Here is a 26,282-nt window from a genome sequence, read left to right as displayed (position 1 = left end):
AAGACCTTCACTGATGGGCCAAATGGCACCATAACTCCCTCTGGTCATTTACTCAGTGGTTTAGTTTACAAGTCTGGGAGGGAGAGGTGGGGTGGTCAAGAAACCAATTCCCTTAATTTCTCATCTCCTGATTTCCTTAAGCAATCTTCAGAAGTAAAAGGGCTCTGGGGCAAGGATCCTTAAGTTAGGAATCTCCCCAACTGAGGTAGCTGGACTTGTAAGTCAGTTTTCCCCCCCTCTATTTTCCATTTCTAGATGTGTATGTGAGGAAAAGAGTTTGTTCTTGGGTGTGTCTACAGCCCAGTAGTCAGCATAACACTAGTTCTAGACGGCAGTGAACCATTTCATATATAAGACCTCAGTGTACTCCTGGAACTAGAAACATTTAGTCAGAACTTAAAAAAAAAATCTACCCCCTTAAGCTGATAAATGAAGTTATTTTAGCATAAACATATACATCTGCATATGCTGAAAATATGGGGTCCATTCAAAGTTGCCCGCCCCCCTCCTCCCAGAAGTAAGGGCTCCTCTGATACTACCCTCTGGGAAGGGAAAAAAAAGGGGAATGGAAGTATCTATTCCGGTTTGCTGGAAGCACCAACTTAAAAGGGAAAGAACACAAGAAGTTGGCTAGGATGCATGGGACGGATATGAAAGTGCCATGAGGTTTGCTAAACTAGCTGTATGCCAAAAATTAATTCATAAGCAAATGCTTATTTTACAGTTTCCCACTTACTGCAAAACGTCAAATGGAAACTAAAGATTTCTTTTGGGGGTTGGCAGGAGGGGGCAGGGAGGAGTGAGGACATTTGGATAGAGGAAGTTTTATACTTCAAGCAAACAAAGGAAAGAAATTTAAGCTCAGGGGTCAGGAAATTTGTCAAGTTCCTACATAACCTAAAGATCACCAAGAGCCACGACCACCACCCCCCTTTTTTGTGTTTAGGGGGATGAATCACTGTAGCAACAACACTGTTCAGATGCAGACAGCACCCAAATCACAAGGGTGTACAATCCACTCTCTTTTATTATGATGATTTTGAAAGCCAGAGTTGGGCCAGAGTAGCCAGAAACATAGTTAAGGTGAGTGAGAAAGCACACATTGCCAATCAGGAAAAGTCACCCAAATTCCCCTAGATCGTCAGGCGTGATCTGAGAGCTGAGACATTATGAGAATGAGTGGGCAAATTCCCTCTGTCAAGCTTCTTGGGTTGCCAAATTCTGTGTTGCATCACACACGCATTTCCATAAATGGAAGACTTCATGGCCTGAGCAATGGAATCTTAGTGAGAAGCCTGTCTCAGATGACCACATCCTTGTTTAAACAATTCAGCAGAGAAAGAAAAAGGGTGGGATCCATGCCTCTGGTAGGAGAGAATCACCCTTTAAGAAAAGAATCACCCGATATTTATTTTGCCCATCTTTCATCCTATCCATGGATCTTCTCTGACCTGAACATCAACTTCAGAGGCTACATTTTTATACTCAAGAGCACAATCATATCTAGTCCATGTACAAAGAATCACCTGATGTCCAACCTTTCCTTCCACAGTCCTCCTTATTCTTTCTCAAATCTTTTTCACTTCCCACATAACTGACCTGACCATTACCCAAGGAAAAACCTGGGAGTGGAACAATGAGATATGCACTCCAACTATTATTGTCTCTTGAGTAATTGAAGATACTCGACGTGTGTCTAGTTTGGAGACTCCTAGAAGGCCAGCAGTGGCTGGTTTTTTTTTTTTTTTGTCTTTGTATCTCCCCAGGCACCTAGCATGCCATAATGTTCCTGGAAAGCAAAGATCGTCTTTTGTTTTCTTCATTTTATATCCCCAGCACACAGTAAGTGCTTAATAAATGCTTGTTATTGAACTGAACTGCACAAAGTAGGTGGTTAATAAATGCTAGCTGAATGAACATCTTAAAACCCTGTGGGGTCAGCGTCAATTGAAGCATAAATATGATTTAAAAAGGATCCTGTTAGATAATAAGAGCTCCCCATTTAAAGCCAACATGTAGGTCAGCAGTCTTTTGTCCTGTGTGCTTTTTTCTACCATTTATTATATAAGCAACCTGCAACTCCATGAAGGCCTGCATGGCCACAAACAGATCTCCCTTTCTGTTGCAATAACGTGTGTCAGGTTGATGGGGAAGAGATAATGGGCTAGTGAGTTAGCTATGAAACTCGCTCTTCCCTGTCAGTCTGAATGAATTGCTGAACTGAAGGCCTTCATCATTTGTCACAACTGTGGTTTCTAACCCAAGTCAAACAGCAACTTTGCTGTGTTCAATTCACACGTGAAGTTCTCTAATTTACAGGGAGGAAACCAGGTCGGTCCCAGAAAGCTATACCACCATCCTGGTGCTCCTAGGTCTCCTCCTGCCTGTGGGACCATTCCTTGTCAGCATCCCTTGCAAGATCACCATCCATATCATGTGCCCTCTCCCCCCCCCCACCCCGCCCTTCTTTCTTTTGCTACACTTGCTGTCAATGAGCTCCTCAGCTTTCACAGGTTCAGTGATCATTTTAATGCAAATGATTTAGCAATCTATATACCGAGCTTAATCCCTGTCCCGATTTCCAGCCCCACATAACCGATAGCCTGCTATGTATCTGCACAATATGGCTTAAAAACATCTCAGACTCAACATGTCCAAATGAAATTTATTGTCTTTCCTCCAAAGTCACCCCTCTTCATAACTACCCTCTTCCTTTCCAGGGTGCCACTACCCTTGGAGTCACCCATTTTAGTAAGCCCGGAATCATCCTTGACTTCACTCTCCCATACCTCCCTGTCACATCGACCCCCTCCTGTTCATTCACTTGCCTGCCATCACCACCCCTCACCCGGACTGCTGCAAAAGCCTTTAAGTAGCATCCCCCCCCACTTCTGTCTCTTCCTCCTCTAATTTATAAGTGTCATACTGATATTCCCAAAGTAACGTCTGACCAGGTCACCATCTTCATGAAGAAGCTGAAGAGACTTTCTGTTCCCTTTGGGGTAAATGACACCCTCCCCAGCCTGGTATTTAAAAGTCCTTTGTAATTTGGCTCCAACCTATCTTTCTGGTCTGTTTCCACATTACGCCCCCTCACATGTTCTAGGTTCTCGTCAGACCAGCCTTCTTGGACGTTATATTCTCTCTCCTGCCTTCATGCCTTTGCATAGGCTGCCCCCTATTTCTAAAATTCTCTATCTATTTCTCATTCTCTATCTCTTAGAAATCCTAGCTTCCCTCAAAGATCAGTTCAAGTATCCCTTCCTACAATAGTCCAATAGGGCTTTCTGAATCACCCTAGGTATTTGTTTTCTCCATCTTGCCTCAGCGTACTTACTTTACATAGCAAGTGTGTATTTACTTATCTGTGTACATGTTGTTTTCCCTCAACAGAGTGTAAGCTCCTTGAAGGCAGGGACTGTTTTATTTTTGCTTTATATCTCCAGTCCTCACATAGTGCCAGATGCATATTAGGTCTTTAATAAACGCTTGTTGAACTGAATTAAAGGGGGAGGGGGGACGTTAGAAGGAAGACCATTCCAGGCCTTAGTGAACAAAGTGAAGTGAGTTTGGGGAACACCACTTGTTCAGTTTAGCTCCTCGAATACAGAATATGTGAAGGGGAGAAATATGAAGTTAGGCCGGAAGGGTAGGCTGAAGCAAGATTGAAGTGGGCTTTAGTATCAGGCTGAGGAGATAGCGTTCTTATCTCAGAGGCAACACAAAGCCTGGGAAGTGGAACCCAAGTGCCAACAGTATGGCTTCAGGGTACCAGAAAACCATATGGATTCCAGTGATGTCTGGACCTATACACATCTGGTGATTCAACAGCATACCCTGAAGCACATTTCAGGCTCACCCATGAGAGCCTGGCCTATGAAACAAAATACTTTCATCTTCCCTAAGAATAATAATTGATATAAATCAAGCCTGACATTTTGTCTGAAACCGAAGCATGTGGATATGAGTAAGAAATGTGTGAAAACATGAAGCTAATATTCATAACTGCTTGAAATGATGAAAAAAAAAACTTGGGGAAAAAACCAGCTTCGGTATGCCACATGATCACCAACCAACTGTGAAAAAACATACCCCAGATCATTATTTGTACAGTGCCTGAGGTGCCCAGAGTGAAATCATGTGGCTCACTCATCATGAAATAGTCTGTATCCCACAGGTGCTCCACGTGACACACGAGTCATGGAATCCTTTTTGATAGGTACTGATGATGAGTTAGTTACCTGTTAGTAAAGGCTATTTCCTGGCCACATTCACACCTTGGCAATATGAAGGTATTTTTCATAGAATTGTAAGTTTTGATCTAGAAGGGACCTCGAGGTCCAATCCCCTCATTTTAAAGAAATTTAAAGGGAAACTGAGGCTCCACAGAGCTTCAGTGACAAGTCCCCACAGGAAATGAGGGAGCAGGGACTGAAACTCAGGTACTCTCATTCCAGATCCAACCTTCTTACAAAAAACACCACCACCTCTCTTACCACTGTGCCATACTTGGTTCTTCATCGTAATTCCCACAAGTACCATACTTGAGTGAATCTGATCTCTGAGGCTAATTATCACAAACTCCCACCCAATTTGTGAGTTCTTCGATGTTGAGATTTTTTTTTCTAAACCACAGTGCCTAACTCTGTATGGTGGGGAAATGTCCTTCAAAAGTGGCAAACTCTAGCAAACCTTGTTAATTCACACTCTACACTTAGGACTTTGTAATAACGTGAACGGGGCCTTAGAAGAGGTTCCGGATTCTAAATCAATCTTCTCTAAATTAATAGTGGCAACAAGATTGTGGGGAGGTGGCAGTATTCAAAACACTTGAAAATAAAGTACCATTCATATGCAAATAATTGACATGCTAATTAGAACTCACATCTACACAACTATTCATTAAAACGGGTCCACTAGGGACCTGTACTGTGAAATATCTCATTTGCCGAGAAGTCAGCTAACAAGCAACCTCTGGTCCCTGCATTCCTCTGTATTCTCTCAGGCTATCAGCCATGTTTTGGCTACACTTTATTTGCTTGCCTTCCTGCCCCTACAGTCAGCCATTCTCATCCTGAATCCACTGTCCTTCAGCAGTCGCCATCCTGGCAATCTCCAGTCCTGAGTCACCCCCACCAGCCATCTCTTCTGTTTCTACTCCTGAGCATGGCTGGGAAGTCTTGAAACCGCACTGACTCAATCCACAACAAACTCATGCCAACCTTAACAGGGCTGTCACTGCTGAGAGCAGTCCTTGTATTCATCTTAGATTGACTCTGGATCATACTTTCCCCCACACTGGTTCCAAATTCTTTCCCTTCAAATTTCCTACTCCATCCTAATCTTTTCCCCCTCTTCCCCCAGTCCCGCCAAAGATCAGGACGGCATGTCCTGCCATCAGCCCAGACTCTGCAGGTCAAAGCTGAACTCCTCATTCTGTTTTCCTGGAAAGATTGAGGCCATGTGTTATAAGCTCTCTCCATCACCCCCTCCACACCCCAAGAATTCCTTGCCTTTACCCACCCATCCATTCTTGCCCTCTGGTCTCAAATGACGTAGGAGCCCTCTTTTGCTAGTAGCTTTCATCCTATTGCTTCCCATCTTGGCTGACATTTGCCCCATTAACCATTTCTTCTGCCCTCTCCCATCTTTAATTCCTCTTTACTGACTTCATTCATCTCCTGCTGCTGGACCCCAATGACTGGAGGAAAGAGGACTTTGCACAGCTCTGCTTCACTTAAATCCAATTCATCAGCAAGCCAAGACATCATCCTGATGTCACTGGTCTTCTTTGAGAAAAAAGGACAAACAACAACAAAACACGTACATCCCAACATGCTCAGCTCTCTCCTAACCTTAAAATTACAGCTAGCATTTATAGAGCGCTCTAAGGTGTGCAAAATGCTACACAGAAGTTATTACAGGAAACTTGGTGTCACCGTAGCATTTGGAGGCAGAAGGCCAAGGTTCAAATCTCACCTCAGACATGTGCTAGCTGTGTGACCCTGGGCAAGTCACTTAACTTCTGTCATCCTCAATTTCTCCACCAGTAAAATGGGGATAATAACAGCCCCTACCCAGCAGGGGTGTCATGAGGATCAACTGAAATAACACGTGTAGTGCTTTGAAAACTTTAAAGAGCGATATACATTCTGGCTATAATAATTTAATAGTTATTATCATTAATATTATTAATCCTCACAACAACCCTGTGAGGGAAGTGTCGTTATTATCCCCATTTTACAGATGAGGACACTGAGGCTCAGAAAGGTTAAATACTTGCCCAGGGTCTCACAGTTAGGGAGTATCTGAGGCAGGATTTGAATTCAGGTCTTCCTGATTCCAAAACCAAGACTCTGTCTATTGAGTCACAGAGTTCTTTTAAGCCTACTACTGCCTTAAGTTACCATCTTCTATCTCTCCTTTACATTTCTACTAAATTTCTTTATCTTTTAGCTTTTTAAAAATATATCTTTATTTACTTTGTGAAATACTTCTTATTTACATGCAAAAAATCTTTTTTTTTTAACATTCATTACTATTAAATTTCTAGAAAGAGAAGTCTGTAGTCACTGCCTCCAATTAATCACCCTCCTGAAATCTAGTTTCATCCCTGTCTTTATACAGAAATGGCTTTTCCAAAGGCTTAAGGCAGCTTAATAGCTAAATCTAATGCCCTTTTCTCAGTATTCATCTCCCTTGACCTTTCTCCATCACGTGACAGGGCTGACCAGCCCTTCTTGGCTCCTCCCTCTTTGTGTACAGGATCTATTCTCCTTCTAATCATCTGACACTCCTCCTCTTAGTTTCATTTACTCCCTTCTCTTCTTCCTTCCTCCTGTCCAAAAGTGCTGCTATCCCAGAAAACTCCATCTTCTGCTCTCTCCTCTCTTTTCTCTTGACAAGCTCATCTATTCCCATGCCTTCTATAAAGATGATTCTCAAATCTACATATTGAACCCCAACCTTTGCCCTCCCAGCCAGGTCCATGTTTCCAAATGCTTGCTAGATGCATCTGCTGCATGCCCAGCCATCTCTTCAGGGGGACTCATCACCCCTCTCCAATCTGCCCCTCCTCACAACTTCTCAGTTTCTTTCGATAGCTCCACCAATCTCCCACCTAGCTCATCAGGCGTGGAACCTCAGGTATTGCTCAGTTTTTTCTCCTCCTACATCCAATTAGCGCACAGGTCCAAGAAATGTTATCCTCATAACATATGTCAGAAAGTAATTGCCTGTTCTCATATTTCTTGGAGCACTTTGTTTAGATTCCTTCTGTTTTACTCTAACACTTTATTGTACCAATTAATCAATAACCTTTTAAGAAGTCAAGTCAATTAGTATATATTAAGTGCCTACTAAACAATGGTGACGGAAAGCAAGGCAAAAAACTAGTCCCTGCTCTCAAGGAGCTCACAGTCTAATTGCTAATTGAGCTGAACCTGCATTTAAATCCAAGAGTTCCATCCTGCCTTCTCCTCCTCTCTTCTCCCTATACTTAACGTTCCTCTTAACGCCCTCACTAGATTTTAAGCTCTTCGAAGACAGAGACTCTGTTTTTTATCTTTAGATGTCTAGTGTCAGGCACAGAAATCTGCCAATAGCAGGAATGAAACGAAGGGGAAAGCACCTTACGCCAAGCTCTGCCCTAAGTGCTGGGGACACAAATATGAAAGCAAAAATAGTCCTGATCTCCAGAACCTTATACGGGAGAGGACAACCCTCTGAAGGGGCTAGTAGCTATGGACGGAAGGACTCTTTGGTCTAAGAGGGACAGGGGTAGAAGAGAAGAGTGATGCCTCCTTCCTGGCAACAATGGCAGAGTTGATTTGTTCCTGGTTCCAGAATTGGGGTGGAGGTGGGTAGTAGGATGGTAATCCTGCTGCAGTCAGGCAGCAGACAAGGCTGCAGAGAAGAAAGGAGAGCAAAGAGTGACATGAAGCAAGGCTGGAGGCTGTCAGAAAGAGCAGACTAAGTGAGGCAGTCACCAATCAGAACTTTGGGGGCCTCGGAGCAGAAGTTCCAGGGAAAGGCTAAAATCTCCAGGTACGCTCTCTGATCTCGGCAGCCAGGGGGCTGGTGAGACTATCCAGAAGATGACCAGTGAATAGGGATGAAATATTTGAATCTATGATCCCAAGTGCTTTACCTAATTGAATAAAGGTTGCCTTTCTCCCCCAATTCTTTTAGGTGCTTACCGCTACTCTTTCAAATAGATTTTGTTGCCTGTTGCATCTGTCCCTCTTTCTCCATTCACACTCCTACCACCCTAGGTCAGGAGCTCATGACCTCTGTGTACTATTGAAATTGCCTCTTACTAATCTCCCCATGCCAGTCTCTCTCTTCTCCAACCCACACAGCTATCAAAATCATCTTCTGAAGACAAAAGTGTGACCATGTACTACTCCCCAGCTCAAAAACCTACTATGTCTCCCCACTGCCTCTAAAACAAGATATCAATTAGTTTTTTTAAATTTATTTTATTCTGAATTTAAAAAATAAAACAAGCAATTCTATAACATAGTAGAATAGAAAAAGAGCCTGAGATTTAGGTACCTCTATAATTTGGATCCTACCTACCTTTCCAGCCTTGTTTCAGACAACTCCCCTTCCCAAATTTGACATTCCAGCCACACTGGACTATTATTGATGGTTCCCAGTACTTGACACTATCTCCCTCTCCTATGCAGCTGTTCTATACCTTGGAGGTTCTTTCTCCTCATCTCTAACTCTGAGAATCCTTATTTTCCTGCAAGGTACAAATCCAATTCCATTGCCTTTATGAAGCTTTCCCTGATACTTCCACAGGTTCCTGCTCTCATGCTTGCGCGCTCTCTCTCTCTCTCTCTCTCTCTCTCTCTCTCTCTCTCTCTCTCTGTCTCTTTCTCACTCTCTCTCTTCCTCCTGGATTTTCCTTCTAATACACACACACACCCCTGTATGCGTATATATGTATGTACTATACATGTTCTCCTCAGTAGAACATATGTTCTACTGAGTGTTTAGTTTTGGCCTTTGCAGCCCAAGCATCTAGCACATAGCTTTGCACATAGCAGGCACTTAAATGCTTGTTGACTTGAATCTCCAATTAGCACAAACTGGTAAAGTTTCATTCATTCTGAAATTAAAGGCATCTGAATTAATTTAAGTAACAACCCCAGGAAATGAAGCTAATCTGGTGTGTGTGCGTGTGTGCGTATATATATACACATATATATATATATGTATATGTGTATATATATATGTGTATATATATTTTTTAAATGGGAAAAAAAGAAACCTAAATTACACAGATGATGCCAACTTTTTTGGGTCACTTTGTAATGAGTTCATCTGAACGCCAGGGACATTCTCTTTTAGAACAAATTTCCTTTTCAAATCAGATTATCTCTATTTTCTAAAGTCATCCTTGTTTCAGAGCAAATTCTGAAATACAAAAGTATCAATTACAGGAAAGTAGTGCACATGAAGGAGAAGAGTGTGAAATAACACCGGAAAAGTAGATGCCAGGTAGAATGTAGGGGCGGGCAATCGAGTATTGCCCAAACTGTCTTGAATCAGATTGTTTTTTTAAGGATTACACAATCTTATACCTAGAATAAGCAGGGTATGATGAGCACTACACCTTCAGAATGACACATCTGTTATTTAAGCAGAGTTAATAATAATGCCCCTATGCCTTACCAGCCCCATCACCGAATGCCTTCCCCTACCTGTATGGTGGTGTTGCCGCCTTCCAGGAGTGCAATGGCAAGCAGAATGCTTTCATGAAAAACTCGGTCACTGGATGCATTCATGATGAGGTCGATGACAAGATTGGAGGCCCCTTCTTTATCTAGATGGCACTGAACATCTGCCAAACTCATTTCGCCTCTGCTCATGGTACTAGATCCTGAACTTCCCCCTAGAAAAGTGGAGCACAATAATGGAGACTGAGGCACCAGATCAGCGCCCAAGTCCATCAATACAAAATCAATTTCTTAACATTCGGGGCATTTGCTGACATAGCAACTGGACAAATGAACTAGAAATGAACTTTTGTGGCAGAAGAGAACTTTAAAGATCATCTTGATCTAGAGATCAACCTCTTTTTTTTTTTCTTTTCTTTTTTTTTTTTGTTTACAAATGAGGAAACAGAAGCTTGGAGAGAAGTGGTTTGTCCGAAGCTGCCCAGGCAATAAATAGCAGAGTGGGATTTAAACCCACTTGTTCTGACTCTTAAATTAGTATATTTTCCACTGCACCTCTTGTCCCAGGTGACAAAGCATATCTTATCTCATCATTTACCTGTCAATTGTTTTAATCAGAGGTATACTGGAGCCAATTCCCACAAGCTGAACAGAATGGATTGTTAAATTTTCAATGTGAGCATTACACCTTGGAAATTGGTAAATGTTACTCTGAACAAGTCACTTAATCTCCCACAGTTTCCCCATCTGTAAAAAGAGGATAATAGCAATGCCTACTGGGGGATCAAATATGAGATTATGTATGTATGATGCTTTGCAAACTCCAAAGCACTAGATAAATGCAAGCTCTCATCATCATCACAAAGAACAAGTCATTTTCCTTCTCTTGGCCCCAGTTTCTTCATCTGTAGAATGGGGAGGTTAGACTATATGATTATGTTTAACATACATATATAAATTTTATATATTATAACACATAATTTTATATTATAAGACATAATTTCATGTGTTTTACATCTATTTGCTAAGATAGATACATACATACACATATTATTTCCCTCAATTACAAATGTAAGCTCTTTGAGGGCAGACCATTATATCCCCAGTGTCTATTATTGTGTGTGGCACATGGCACAGCTTAATAAACATTTGTTGAATGAGTGATTTCTGAGGGCAGGTATAGCTCCAAAATCTATTATTCAAAAGTGATTCAAGGCCACCATAAAATAAAGATTATTTCTTCTTAAGAAAAGCATGTGTGTGTGTGTGTGTGTGTGTGTGTGGTGTGTGTGTATGTATGTAGGCCTGAGTATTGTATACTCCCATGATAATTCTTTATAGGTAATTACTTGTTTAATTCTACTCATGAACAGGAAGGCTCCTTGTTAGAGACTGGGAATGTAATCAAGTGAGGTTGACCAGATTATTCAAATATCATGGAAAAGGAACACAATCTAGTAAAGTCAAAGAAGTAAATACTTAATAAATGTTTGTTGAACTTATGAATTTTCTAATTCCATTAGAAAATAAAATAGGACCTTCTTTTGCATGGAAATATTTACAAGGCATTTTTTTTTCTTGACAGGATGTAAACTAAGGAAATAATGAGCTAGCTTAAAAAAAAAAACAAACCCAAACCAACCCTTCCCCACATCCCCACACAGCCCAAATTCACCTGTTAAATATTCAATCTGTTATGCAGAAACATGCAGATACAACATGGCAACCCAGAGTCACACACAGCACTAATTAGCCTACCGCACAGCCTACCTCCTCCCCCAGCTTTGCTAGGTCCTCCTGGAGATAGCGGGCCATTGCCAAAGCTCGTAAGGCTCTCTCTTCTTCCTGCAGGTCTGATGTTTCCATAGTAACGGTTGACCAAAATTTGCCTGAGTGCCTCACCCTTAATTCAAACAGGATAATGAAATCAGGTCTTGAATTTAATGCATAACTGAGCAACTAATATTCAAAAGACACAGGGGTACTCAGTCATAATTGGCCTAGTTTTACTAGACGAAAACATATCAGGAGCACTTGCAAACTTTCAGGTTAACTTGTTCAATATTTTCCAAGTGACAAGACCATATAACCTAAGCAGCAACCTGGACATTTCCTCTTCCTAATACTCCTGTCAAACAGTACAAAAGGAGAAGACTAAAATTAAAGGCTCATTTACATATAACATTTTTTTAGCATGTAGAATGTCATCATTCTTATGCACTTAAGTGACTTTTAAAGAATATCTAATGAACATTAAACTTCATTTACATCACTCTAAATTCTCGTCTAATCTTTACCAGCACAAAGAAATATTTCACAACAACATATGCAATGGTATATAGAAGTATCAATATCAACACACACCATCAGTACAGGCTACACCTGAGTCATCTGCCATGGTTTAGAAGGATTCCATCACATCAACCTCCTATAATTTATTTAGCCATTCTCCTACTGTTGTGGGCATTCAGGCTGCCTCCAATTTTACACTATTATAAATAGTGCTGTGAACATCATGGTACAAATTATTCTCGCCTGCGGGTTATTTCCTTGGAACATATTCCCCAAAGTGGAAATACCAGGTCAAAGGGTATGAACAATTTTATAGCTTGTTACGTATTGCTCGATTTCTTTCCAAAAAGACTGAACCAATTTACTGGGCCACCAGCATTGCAACACAGTGCCTGGTTTAGAGTTCCATCTAAAGGAAACTAGAAAAAAATTCCTATTTTAAAAGATGCTCATGTGCTCTTTTTCACTCAGGGGAGGGGTGGTGTTGGTAGTGAATTGAGGTCTCTGATTTCACTGGTACAGGGTACTAGGAAGGAAACTCTTTCTACCAATGTATATTGACAACTGTTATACATCTTAAGAGTCTTTTAGGCAGCTGCTCATAGGATAAGTCATTGACGTTTAGATAGGTCCAAAATGCAACAAATCAGTTTTCATGGAACAGGGGTGCGGAATGTGCTACCTCAAGAAATGTGGCTCTTTGACTGAATCCAAACTTCACAGAACAAATCCCCTTAATAAAAGGATTTGTCCTGTAAAACTTGGATTAAGTCAAAAGGCCACACCCAAGGACCTCGAAGGCCACATGTGGACTTGAGGCCAAACCTTCCTCACCCCTGCCATGGAACATGTAAAAATAATGTTCTAGCCAAAGTGGATATTTTCAGTGTGTCAACAAGAGGTCAGACCATTCAAAAAATAGGGGTTCATGCCCAAACATGTTAGAAGGTGGACACCAAGTCTTCCTTACAACAGTCTTGTCCCTTTCAGTCTTTCAAACACTGGGGAATTACAAACAAAAACCCCACAACTATAAAGAAGTTCTTTGGACTGTCAGAATACCAAAGACACTCTAATCCCTAGTTTAGTAGAGATCTCTTGTCTCTCCAGTCACTATTCCTCGACCATCCACTGCTGCTGGTTAAGCCTTCTACTTTAAACATATTGATTCCCTACCTCACTTTCCCTATTTCTCTATCTTCCCCCCAGCAGTTTCCCTACTTCACTGAGAAGACTGAATCCTCTCCAGATCCTCCCACCCTACCCTTTTCCAAATATATCAGCTAGCTATATTATCACACCTTCTCTTTTTACTCAGGGCAAGAAGTTTGTCCCACTATTCTACTTATGGCCTATAACCTGAAACTTCTCGCATGCATCTTAATCACCCCATCTCCACCGGTTCCTTTGCAACAACTCAGGAGTACTCAATCCTACTAGAGACTTCTCTTTACCCTATCTAGCTACTACTCCCTATTCCATCTTTCCCCTCTCCCTATCTGCTAGAGTTCTTGAAAAACACATCAACACCTGAATGACACCACTTCATGATTTCTCTTATCTTCTTCAGGCCCTTGCATCCCAACTGCTCTATGAAACTTTTCTGAAAGTTCACCAATATATAATATTCACCAATAATAAATATCCAATCCAACAGTCCTTTTCTCATCCTTCCCTTCTTTGAATTGCACCTGTGAGGTATTCAGTAAACGTCTGCTGAATTGTGTCAACTTCTCAGCACCATTTGACAAAGCTGACTTCTAAATCTGCCCCTCATCCTAACTCTCATACTTCTATCAAAAGTATGAACATCATTCTAGTTGCCCAGAATTCTAATCTTGACATACTTTCTTACCCTTTCCTGTCCCTATTAATCTAAGAAGTTACTGGTGGTTTCTACCTCTTCAGTTTCTCTCAAACTCCACCACCTTCTCTCCATTCCCAATGTAGTGATCTCAGTTTGGATTCTTGTCTTCTCTCACCTGAACAGCTGTAGCCTTGAAGTCTTTCCTTTACTTCAAGTCCCAAATCACGTACTACTTTCTCCATGAAGCCTTCCCTGATCCCCAAGGGGAAAGGGATCTTTTCTTTCTCAAATTTATCTAAGTATTTTGCCTGGCTCTCCTTTGACCCAAGCACAGTCTACCACATACCATAACCACAATATGGCTTAATGCCATATTCTCGCTCCCTTCCCACCAAATATACTCCTTGAGGCAAGGAATGGACCCTTTTTCATCTTTGCGTCCTTAGTGCCTAAGAGACATAGTGTCTTAAATATCATCTATCTCTAATAAATGTCTGTTGAACTGGCCAGTCCCTACTTCTAAATATTTTCTTCCTCACTGACTTTGGAGGCTTCACATTTTCTAGGTTCTCCTAATTACTTTTTATAATTACTCTTCCTTCTTTGCTGGCTTCTCATTCTATCCAGGACTCTGTAATGTGGATCTCCTCTAAGGCTCTGCCCTTGACCCTCTTCTCTCCTTTTCACACTGATAATCTTCCTCTTTATTGTTTCAACTATCAGGCCTTTATACAAATAATGTCTAACTCTTGCATTGGTCTATTTCCTTAGCTCAAAACTTGCATCTCCAAACTTCTCCAAGACTTCTCCATTTGGAAATCTCAGCAGCACCGTAAGCCTATGTCCATGCGGTGTTTATCACTGTTATTTCCAAATCTGCTTCTCTTTTCTCCCTTCCTTATTTGTTAGTAGGGGTGTATGGGGTGTTCAGGGGGCACTAGCACCTGTGGAGTGAGGGCTTGCTGAATCCTTTTCAGGGCTGCTCATCCACCTTCACCCAACTCTCACCTGGGGCTCCAAGAAGCTGTAGCATGGGCAGTGGCCACACCCCAGCAAACCATCGTGGCAGAGGGGCTAACCCAGGTTGCGGGTAACTGACAGGCCTCATTCCCATTGGTGAGTTAGGGGGAGGGGTCTACCCCGAGCATGTGAAGATTTTCCCTAGCTGTATGAGTGGATCAGAACACTTTGTTCCAGTGGCCATGAAGGTAGCTGAAACAGGAGCTGTGGAGGCGTCAAAGACGCCAAGGTCCTCTACTTCATCCTTGACCATTGACAGCTGTCTTGATTTTAGTTTTGCCGCTGGACTTCGATGACTCAGGAAGAAAGACTGTGGCTGACACACTTGTGTAACTTTGCCTCACTTAAATCCAACTCACATGCAAGTCAAGACGCCATCCACGTTGTCACTAGTCCTCTAAGAAAACGAAGGACCAACAGCATTTGTTAGTGGCACCAGCATTTATCCAATCAAACCTTCGACACTCTTTTTGACTCCTACCTTTCATATCTAACCAACTCCCAAGTCCTATCAAATTATCTTTTCTATCCTTCCTCTTCTCCCTCCTCACTACCTCTACCCTAACGTTGGTGCCTCATCACCACTTTGCTGTACTATTACAATACCTTCCTAACAAGTCTTCCAGGCTCCACTCTCCTCTCTTACCCCTAAACTATCTTTCACCCAGCTGCCAGACTTCCTGATGTATATACCCCTTTGCTCAAAATCCTAACTGGCTCTTTACTGACTACAGCGTCTCTACTCTTTTTACAATTTTCCCAATTCTTCCGCCCGGTAGTCAGAGCTTGCCACAAGTTGGCACCACGTTATGTTCCCAACCTCATCTCCTAAGTCACCCCATCCTCTGCCCTCTAGCTAACTGAACCACTGGCCATTTTGTCTCCTGCTGCACTCTTGTTCATACTGTTCTCTATGTCTACTGATCTTCTGCGTTTTGAAATTCCATCCATCTTCTAAAGCCCAGCTCATAATGCTACCACCTAAGGGCCTTCTTTCACCTCCTGACCAAGTGAGTAATGATTTTTTCCATCCCTTAAACTTCACAGGTCATTTTATTTCTCACCTACAATGCAAGTATTCTGCACTAGAATTAGCTGCATAACATCCCCCTTGTACATTTCACTCCATGAGGGTAGGGTTGTGTCTCATGGACACCATCCATCTCCCTAGACCCTAGTAAAGTGTGCTGCTGTGTACACACAATAAGTGCTCGAGAAATATTTCTTGAATTAATGCTTTGACAAACCAATATGGGACAAGATGTAGGTTTCTTTACTCTTTCTTGCATCACACTTTCTGAAGTGGAGTTAAGTACTTTATTTCCTCTTCTGTTAATCTGGGCAATTTACATTTTTGTAAATATTCATCCATTTCACTAAGATTGTCAAGTTTATAGGCAAAATAACTCCTATTGTTTTTATTTTGTCTTCATTGGTAGTGAATTTGCCCTTTTCGTTTTTTGATACTGATAATTTGGTTTTTTCTTTTTTTTTTTAAATCAAATTAACCAAAGTTGTATCTATTTTGTTGGTTTTTTCATAAAACCAGTTCCTAGTTTTATTTATTAGTTTAATAGTTTTCTTAATTTCAATTTTATTAATCTCTCTTTTGGTTTTCAGAAGTTCTAATTTGGTATTAATTGGGGATTTTAATCTGTTCTTTTTCTAACCTTTGTAGTTGCATGCCGAATTCACTGATCTCCTCTTTCTCTTTTTATTCACGTAAGCATTTAGGGATCTAAAACTTCCCCTAAGGACTGCTTTCCCTGCATCCCATACATTTTGGTATGTTGTCTCATTATTGTCATTCTCTTAGATGAAGTTATTCATTGTTTCTATGATTTGTTATTTGACCCACTAATTCTTTAGGATTAGATTATTTACTTTCCAATTAATTTTTACTCTATCTTTCCATGGCTCTTTATTACATGCAATTTTTATTGCATCATCATCTGAAAAGGATGCATTTAATATTTCTGCCTGTCTGCATTGGACTGTGAGGTTTTTATGCCCTACTCCATGGTCAATTTTTATGTAGGTGCCATGTACCACCAAGAAAAAAGTATATTCCTTTCTATCCCCATTCAATTTTCTCCAGAGGTCTATCATATCTAATTTTTCTAATATTCTATTCACTTCCTTAACTTCTTTCTTGTTTATTTTGTGTTTAGATTTATCTAGTTCTGAGAAGAGGGGGTTGAGGTCCCCCACTAGTATAGTTTTGTTATCTATTTATTCCTGTAACTCCTTTAACTTCTCCTCTAAGAATTTGGATGCTATACTATTTGGTGCACATATGTTTAGTAATGATATCACTTCATTGTCTATAGTACAAGCAGGATGTAATTTCCTTCCTTATCTCTTTTAGTTAGATCTTTTGCTTTGTCTGAAATCAGGATGGCTACCCCAGCTTTTTTTTTTTTACTTCAGCTGAAGCATAATATATTCTACTCCAGCCATTTATCTTTACTCTGTGTGTATCCCTCTGTTTCAAATGTGTTTCTTTTAAACAACATATTATAGGATTATAGGATTAATTCACTCTGCTATCTGCTTCCATTGTATGGGAGAGTTCATCCCATTCACATTCACAGTTATGATTACTATCTTGTCTTTCTCTCCAACCTATTTCCCCCTGTTGATGCTTTTGTCTCTCTTTTCTCCCTTTCCCTTCTCACTAGTGTTTTGCTTTTGCCCACTGCTTCCCTCAATCTGCCTTTCCTTCTATCAGTCCCCTCCCTTTTCTCTCCTTTTTTCCTTCCTATTTCTTCCCTCCCTTCTATCCACCTCCTCCCTTTTCTATGTCCTTTCCCCTCCTACTTCCTAGGGTAAGTTTAGATTTCTACACCCGAGTATGTCGTTCCGTCTGTGAGCCAAATCTGAGGAGAATGAGGTTCAATGTTCATCTCCCTCTCTTCTTTCTCTCTACTGCATCATACTTTCAACAATGCTATGCCCTCCAACACCTCTTGCATTTGTCAGGCCCCTCAACCTGAGGGCCTTAGTGTTTTCCACAGACCTATTTTAGGGAAAGGGAGTAGTATGGCATGAAGTTATCTCTGACATATCATCAAGAGAGCTAAGTGAGAAGTCTAGCAAGTCAGGAGAGGTGCTGGAAACAGAGCAGGTCCAGAAATAGAACCCCAAGAGTTGTTCTGAAGAGACCTGCAACTGTAACATGACTCAGTAGAATTTCAAGTGATATGTTAACAAGTCCTGAGAAGAAGCCTGGAGACTTGTAGGCAAATATCTGAGAAAATAAAGGGGGTGGACCTGGCTTGCCAAGGTTTGCTTAAGCCTTAGGGCTACTTTTGAAAAATTCACCTGCTGCATGATTACATGTTGTTATGCAGAAACTCCACCGAGACAGGCAGGGTTTAGAGAGGGGGAAGGAGGCAGAGGGTTAGTTTGAATATGTCTAAAGGACCGTTAAATAAAAGCAAATTCAAGGAATTAATTCCCCACCTCTCCCCCCTTCAAAGAAAACTTTCAAGAGTCTGCTAAGAAGCAGCAGACTCCTCTGGGCTGTAAGCAGTGGGCATCAGTAAGTGCATTGTTCTCTAGGAACAAAGAGGCAGTTGCAGATTTGCCACCAACACAACATGTTTCCTGAGCTGTTTTCACAGAAGTAGTGATAGGCAGCACGGATCCATTCTGGCGGCTAACTTTGGGACTGAATAGTACTCATTTGTGAGATGACTGGCAAAGTTAGGGATTAAGCCTTTGGCCATGGAACAGAGCTAGAGTTACTTGTTCACATGAGGAATGAATCCGTGATCTGGAACTCATTAAGCACCCTCAACTTTCCTCTTAACTCCTAAATTAATCAGCTACAAATGACACAAGGATATAGGAAGAAAGGAAGGGAGGAAAAGAGGGAGGAAGGAAGGAGAGAGGGGAGGAAAGAGATAAAGAGAGAAGGGGGCAGGGGGAGGGAGGGAGTGAGAGAGAGAGAGAGAGAAACAGAAACACAAGAAACAGGCTCTTGACTATCCAAAAAAAGATAGCTAAAACTGAGTAACTATACCAGATCTTTCTAGTAAATCAGTGCATTAAAAAGAAAAGAAAGTTTTTAGTAACAAAGCACCACTAGGACATCTGGGATCTAATCCTACTCTGCAACTACTTGGCTGTGTGACCTTGGATAAATCACTTCTTTGTTCTTAGGCTTGGCTCACCTGAGAAACAAGAAGGGTGGGATTAATGATCTCTTATCTCTCCCAGGTTTTATATTCTCTGATACCTAGGGGATAGTGACCTGAGTTCCAGCTACTCTCAGTTTTGTGGGTAAATGATGTTTCATGCAAATAGGCTCAAATGAGGCATAAGGTGGGGAAGGGGGAACACACGCCATCTTTCAATATGTGTACTCATTAAATGCCAACTTAACATTTCTGCATCCTGTATGCCAAACTTAAGTTATAGTGGGATTTCACATTACCATTTTCCCTTCTCTTCTACCGAAAAACCTAGCTAGCAGTTACCATAGCAACTGACGCATCAAATGGTATGTTTTTCCCCCCTATATGAGAATAACGTGAAATGCACTCATTATGAAAACATGTTCCCCCACAACTTTTATTTTCTCCTGGGCTCTTTTTAATTAATGCTCTCTGGCTCCTTCGTGGGTTTTTGTTTTCCCTTTCCCAACTCTGAATGTGAAAGTTGAATCGTCTCAATCTGCTGGGGGGTGGGGAGGAGACAGTACAAGTAGGATGTTGAGATGGGGGATAAGGCCCAGAACCTTTAAGAAGGAAGAAATGAGTTGCAGAAATTTTCCTTAAAAGGTGACAGTAATAAAAAGCAGCTCCCATGACTCTCTTGCCCCTCACAAGTTGGGTGAATTCCTACTGTGAGAACTTAGGCCAGAAGAAGACCAGTGGTTCTTCAAAGCTCTTTGTTTCCACAGTCAGCAGTTTACCTTGAGGGGTCTTTAAATGCTTTGGGGAAGAGCCTTCATAACTGTTTTGACACAAATTACTCAACAGCCCTGAGCTGCTCACAATACACTAAACTGAGCCATCTGATGGCAGAGCAGGAAAAAAATGACTTCCCAAATAACGTCATTTCTTCAGCTTTAACAGTTGGCTGTGAAACACTTCTTTAAAAATAATGCTAGTATTTTCCAGCAGTTTAACACCTACAGTATGCAAACAAATATCAGATGTTTCACTGCAGTGAGGAATACAACACACATTACCTAGGGGAAAGAAAGTTCGACAACAGTCAGTTTCATTTGTATTAAGTGTCAAGTAAGAATATTGGTAAGGAGTAATCAGTGTCATGAGGAAAAATATTCAGCTGTAGTCACATATCTTTCGAGAACAGAGATTCTTCCATTTATCCCTACTCAAGTGGCAACTGCCCAACCTTGAGGGTCATCTCTACAGGCAGAGATATGGCACTATGGGATGAAAGGAGCCCCTAAGAGTCCAGACAGCAAATGCCTACTTTGCTTCTTGGACCTATAAACTTGTATGGGAGTTCTAATCAATGAATACATCAACATTAATTGAGCATCTAGTATGTGCTAGGCACTGCGCTAAGCTTTTTCCTAAGAAAAGAAAGAACTGGGCTTTGAGTATTTTCAGGAATAGTTCTTTCACACAATGTACTTGTCACGGTCCTCAGGCAACAGATTTGTCTCCAAAAATCCCCAAACTTTGCCCTTTCCACAAAAGGCTTCAGATACTTTCAAATCTATAGGACTGCTAGGGATCAGGGTATAATCTGACAGAAAGAACAGGATCTAAGGGACCTGTTCAAATCCCAACCAGTGACGACCTATGTGATCTTGGGCCATTAGTCTTATTTTCTTAACTCTGAAATGAGGAGTCTGGAGCAGATGGTTTCTGTCTAAAGTTCCTCCCAGCTCTAAATCCCTTGATCCTAGGAATACGCATTAAGGACGGAAATGATGAATGCCAGAACCCAATTTCTAAGATGCAGGCATACTTATTGAAAGGGAAAGCAAAGTGTGGGAAAGGGCGTGAATATATGGGAAGCCTGGACAACAAAACAACTTAGAATCCTGATAGGACAACTGATTGCTGTTGAGATGCAGCACTGAGGTATACTGTGAAGCATATTGGTTTTAGAGGTTCTAGGACCCAAGTTCAAATCCCAACTTGCTTGCCTACTAACGGCGTTACCCTGGACAAGTGATGTAACTGCCCTAGGCCTCAGTTTCTTTATCTGTAGAATGAAGGACCTGGAAGAGACGGCCTCTGAGGACTCTTTCAGCTCTAGTTCCATGATCCTATGACCCTATGCCTGCTGGTAGGGGAATGGCTAGAACTTATTCTCATTACCTTGGGGATCTACTCCCTCATGGAAGCTTTTCTTTGGAGATAAAGGAATCAGTCTAGTTCACTCCTCCCTGGCTGCCCATTGCTAATGGAGGGCACAGGATATCCCCCACTCCTCTGATGATGGGATGGTTTCAGGGTAGGCTGGTGACGGCAGCGATGGGTTGGGAGGGTCTCAGCTGGGTAGGAGACACAACTGGACACAGGGTTCCCTGTTCCAACACTGTACTCAAATTCTCCATAGCAAGCAACTCATACCCCACACAACTGGCATTTGAGGACATCTCAACATTCTGCTAAGGGAAAAGCTTTGCACACACTAATTACAGCCAAAAGATCACAGATTTAGTGCTTGGAGAGACCTCTTATCCAACCCCTTCATTTTATAGTTGAGGAAACCCAGGGCTAGATCACTTGCCCGGAGTCACACAGGTAATCAGCAACAAGCTAAAATCTGAACTCTAGTCCTCTAATTCCGAGGCCAGGGCTCTTTCCACGGCAATGCACTTCAGGTTGCTTCTCAAAAACAAATCATCTCAGTGGAAGGTTCGCCAGAAAGGTGACATGCCATTCTTGTGACATGGATTTGTTAGGAATATTTGCTGATCTGCTAAGCCAAAGGTGATTTTTCCAGTTAATCTGTCTCACCAACATTAGTGTCTAGGATTAGCTGTCATCAAATAAATGCTTGATAATATTTTTTTTACTCTTCCTTTAAATTACAGTGATAGAAACATTACAGAAATATTACAAGGATTAGCTCCAAATATTTGGGACCACATACATACCCTTTTATGGTCCTCCAGCTGCCTCAGTGGTAGAGTTTGATCAACCTCCTGCTGAGCATGCAGAAATGCCATTTTAAGTATGATACTAAAGAAATACTTTATCTTTAGCATCAATAAATAATAAAATTGTTGAGAGCAAGTCATACAGACAAGAGCAAGGCAAAAGGTATAGAAACCACCAGATCAAACAACAGGGGCACTTATTTACTTCAGACAATGCTTAACTAATTTGGCCTGCTCAGACAGTGTCTTTAAAATCAGTGGAGGACCATGGGGTTGGTGGGTTGGTTGGTTTTGCCAGAGTTCAAAGGGAACTTCTACATGGGTTCCTCATATAATGTAACAGCAATTTGTAATGCAAAATTGAAAAAAAGGTGGGGAGGGGCAGATCCTTGGTAATTTGTACGTGCATTATTCTACAGTACATGCATAAAGACACACACACAAGTGCATACATACACACATGCACACCCACAGATGCCATAACGAGTAAAGTGCAGTTACTTAATTATAACTCATCCTTGTTAACAGAGCTTTCTCGTACTAGATGAAAAAAATCGATTAACATTAAACACATAAACTATAAGGACCTTCATATTTTTAACTTTTTTTTCTAACAAGGTCTTTGATAAGTTTGTTGCTAATAACTTAAACTCTATGGTTGCTTTATTAGAAGATTTGGAAACAAACTTTCTAAATCTACCAATAAGGGAAGAAAAATGTTTCCTGAAAACCTGAAGTTCTTAAATGAGTCCTAAGTCTTTATTCAATGCATTTCTTTACATACAGGAAGAATAGAGAGCAGAGATCCTGTGGGGTTAGTCTGCGTGTGTATCTATTTCCATCAGCATTATTTCTATGCTGTACTGTTGATGTACTTAGAAACTGCACTTTTCTCCACATGCACACAGAACTCTCTTAAAACAAGGGAGAATTTCCATAACACATCTAAGGAAAACAACTTCCAGGTTAAAAAAAATTATGACACTGACACATTACACCAGAGACACAGAGTTTCATATTAAAGTCCTAGAAGTCACATGCCCACTGTTAGGACTTAAGGGATTCTTTGGCTAAGGAGGCAATTTCTACCCTGAGAGATCCATGGGCTTTATAGGAACCATCAACTCCTCCAGCCAAACTGCAGATTTCCCTCAAGTTCACAAAATACAGATTTTGCTAAAACAAGTAAGACACTCAACCAAGACAACTTAGAAACACCTATATTTGTCGGCATAACAAGTATAGGTGAGCAACACACCTCTACCGAGTTCTCCGTTTCTGGGGGCTGTGGCAGCTAGTTGAAAATAAAACGTATCATGTTAGTTTAGAGGACCATGTCTCTAATATTCACAAAGAAGGCTAATACTCAACACTTAATGCACAGCAGTAGTAGTGAGATCATAGATTCTGTGGATTAGTTCTATTCTCCTCGACAAAGTAGAGAGCAAAGACACCAAGATGGGAACACTTTGCATTATAATTATAAATTTATCTAACTGTAACTGCCTCAGATAACACTGCATCAGAAGTGAGAGGCTCTCCATAAAACAAGAAGCCTATAGGATAACCTACCATAAGATTACTTAGGGAAAAAAAAAGCCAATAATACATTCCCTCTAAAAAGACTTAAAAAAAAAAGCCTACCTCTAGCAGGAACCAATGCCTTCTGTGTACCTAGCAGACACTGCATTCAACTCAACAAACAAAGATCGGGTTCCAAAGTGGGGTAGAACGTAAGCTCCTTGGTGGCAGAGATTGTTTTCAATCTGAACTTTGTATCCATAGTACCTGACACATAGTGGGTGCTTAATAAATGCTTGGTGGATTAGATGGGATTGGAAAGATCTAGCAAAGGAACACCCATCTAACATCTCTTGAGAGTAACACCCAAAGGTAACAAAAAGGAAACCAGGGTAGACACAAGCGGAGGCACAGAGTATGATCCGAATACACAAGGAGTCAGTCAGCAAGCACATGTTAAGTGCTTACTATATGCCAGGCACTGTGCTAAGTCCAAGAGATGCAAAGAAAGGCAAAAACAGCCCCTGCCCTCAAGGAGCTCACATTCTAGGGGAGATAACATGCAAACAATGAGAATGATGATATAGACATAGTATGTATATATACACACACACATAGAAAATATAGGTAGACATACAGATGATACAGATACATAGAGAAAATATAGGTGGATAGGGATATTTACAAGACAAAATATACACGGTTGGTAATCTCAAAGGGAAGGTTCTAGTATCTAGGGAATGGGGGTGGGGCAGGAAAAGCCTCTTATAGGAATTGAAATCTGAGCTAAGTCTTGAAGTGAATCAGCGAAGGTAGGAGTTGTGGGTGAGGAGGGAGAGCACTCCAGGTACAGGAAACACCCAGCACAGTTAGAAGACAGAGCATCTTGAACGAGAAACAGCAAGTAGTCCAGTCAGTGCAGCTGGATCATAGAGTATGTAGAGGGGAGTAAATGATAAGACTAGAAAGTTACAGAGGGGTCTGGCTGTGAAAGACTTTTAAATGCCAAAGGGAGGATTTTAGCAGTAACAGAGAACCAATGGAGTTTTTTAAGTATGGAGTAAGAGGGAAGAGGTGGGATGTGGTCAGACTTGACCTTTAGGAAAATCACTTTGGTAGCTGAGTAGAGGAAGGGTTCAAACAGGGAAAGACTCGAGGCAGGTAGACTGATTCAAAAGCTATTATGATAGTTCTACCAAGAAGTGATGAGGCCCTATCCTAGGGTAATGGTTGTGTCAAAAAGAGAGCTGCTATAAATATTTTACATATATACATAGGTTCTTTTCTTTTTTCCCTAATGATGTCTGGACATAAACCTAGTAGTAGTACTGCTGAGTCAAAGGGTATAGGCCAAGTTGGGAAACCTGCAGCCTCAAGGCCTTCTAGGTCCTCAGGTGCAGCCTTTTGACTGAGTCCACGTTTTACAGAACAAATCCTTTCATTGAGGGGCCACATATGGCCTCAAGGCTGCAGGTACCTTACCCCTGGTATGGGCAGTTTAATAACTCTTTGGGCATAACTCCAGATTCAAGAAGGTGTTACGAAGGTAGAAATGGCAAGATTTGACAACAGAGCAGAAATGTGGATAAGGGTGAGGCATCAAGGATGAAGCTGGAGTTGTGAACCAGGGTCACTGGCAAACCGGTCTACATTATTTAGAATGCCTAGCTCTGAAACTTTTTAGAAGCTCCAAAGATTTTCGAAGATCCACTGGTTCGGGGCAGCTAAGTGGCATTATGGATAGAGCACCGGCCCTGAGTTCAAATCTGGCCTCACACCAAACACTTGACACTTACTAGCTGTGTGACCCTAGGCAAGTCACTTAACCCCAATTGCCAAAAAAAAAAAAGGGATGCTAGTGTTGATGAAAACTGTCAGCCTGTAAATGAAGATGTCTAACATAATACACATTCTGTTATTTTTCCAGGAGCAACAGATTACAGTTGATCCAATCATCGTTACATTTCATCCTGTCTCCTTCTGACCAAAGGCATGCATCTATGATTCTGCTGTTTGTGTGCTCGGTGCACAGCCTGCAACCGGGGCAAAACGCCAAGACAAATGGCCCACATTGGGACTCATGACCTTGGCCTCATTAGCATAGCGCACCAACAACCAAGCTAATTAAGAACGGCCTTTTTTTCTGAAACCAGGATACACACTGGTAACTTGGGTCTACCAAAGCAATACTCCCCCATTTTGGTATGCCATGGCAGACAGCTCATTAAAAGTGGCTGTACAATGAGGATGTCTCTGAGACAACCATCCAAGCCTTGGTAGATTTAGAGCTAGAAGACTGCAGAGAGTATCTAGTTCAACACTTTCAATGGACAGGTGAAGTAACAGAAGTTCAGAGAAGGTGGGTCACTTCTCCAAGGTTATGAAAGGTAGTAAATGGCAGAGCTCAGATTTGCCATGACCAAAAACCCTTTTCTTGTGAAGGAACCAGAATAAATTGTTACCGGTTTGGTAAATGCATTAAAATGCACTAAACAGAAAAAAAAAAACAATGTAGCTAATTTGCATTATATGTGTATATTTGGAGGGTTTTCCTTTTTTTTTGGTTTAGATTGGTAGATAATACTACAAATTCTAGAAACAAAATAAAATGAAAACCACATTTGTGTGGTTTTCAGAAAAGAAAAGCTAATTTCTGAACTATCTGTTGACAACTAATTTATTAATTATAGACCTACCTTGGTTAAAATCATAATGACTTGAGTTTCAATTTGCCGATGGATTTAGATTTCACAGGTTGTACAGGTCTCATTATCGATTCAAGGTCAAATATCTGTTGATTTCAGTATTCAAGATCTAGAATCTGCCAAAATAATCTTCCTAAAGCACAAGTTTA

At 41.2% G+C, this 26,282-nt stretch overlaps 1 protein-coding gene across 9 annotated transcripts in view; it reads right to left on the bottom strand.

The window, feature by feature from the left end:
- Positions 1-26,282, bottom strand: part of ITPR1 (inositol 1,4,5-trisphosphate receptor type 1) — a 393,174-nt gene that overhangs the window by 129,989 nt on the left and 236,903 nt on the right. For 2 of the 9 annotated variants that reach the window (XM_078152159.1, XM_078152163.1), the window contains 4 exons: positions 23,166-23,201; positions 21,905-21,955; positions 11,460-11,592; positions 9,714-9,904 (listed from right to left, as the gene is read on the bottom strand). The exons of 1 other annotated variant lie outside the window; for it this stretch is intronic. In XM_078152159.1, the coding sequence (XP_078008285.1) occupies positions 9,714-9,904; positions 11,460-11,592; positions 21,905-21,955; positions 23,166-23,201 (411 nt within the window). The remainder of the gene's footprint in view (positions 1-9,713; positions 9,905-11,459; positions 11,593-21,904; positions 21,956-23,165; positions 23,202-26,282) is intronic. 6 more of the 9 variants (XM_078152160.1, XM_078152166.1, XM_078152164.1 and 3 more) reach the window with 4 other exon arrangements.

Source organism: Phascolarctos cinereus, unplaced genomic scaffold (assembly GCF_003287225.1).
Source record: "Phascolarctos cinereus isolate Bilbo 61053 unplaced genomic scaffold, phaCin_HiC Scaffold_4;HRSCAF=312, whole genome shotgun sequence".
Taxonomy (NCBI): Eukaryota; Metazoa; Chordata; class Mammalia; order Diprotodontia; family Phascolarctidae; genus Phascolarctos; species Phascolarctos cinereus.
Note: the sequence above shows the minus strand (reverse complement) of the source record. Positions and strands in the feature narration are given on the sequence as shown.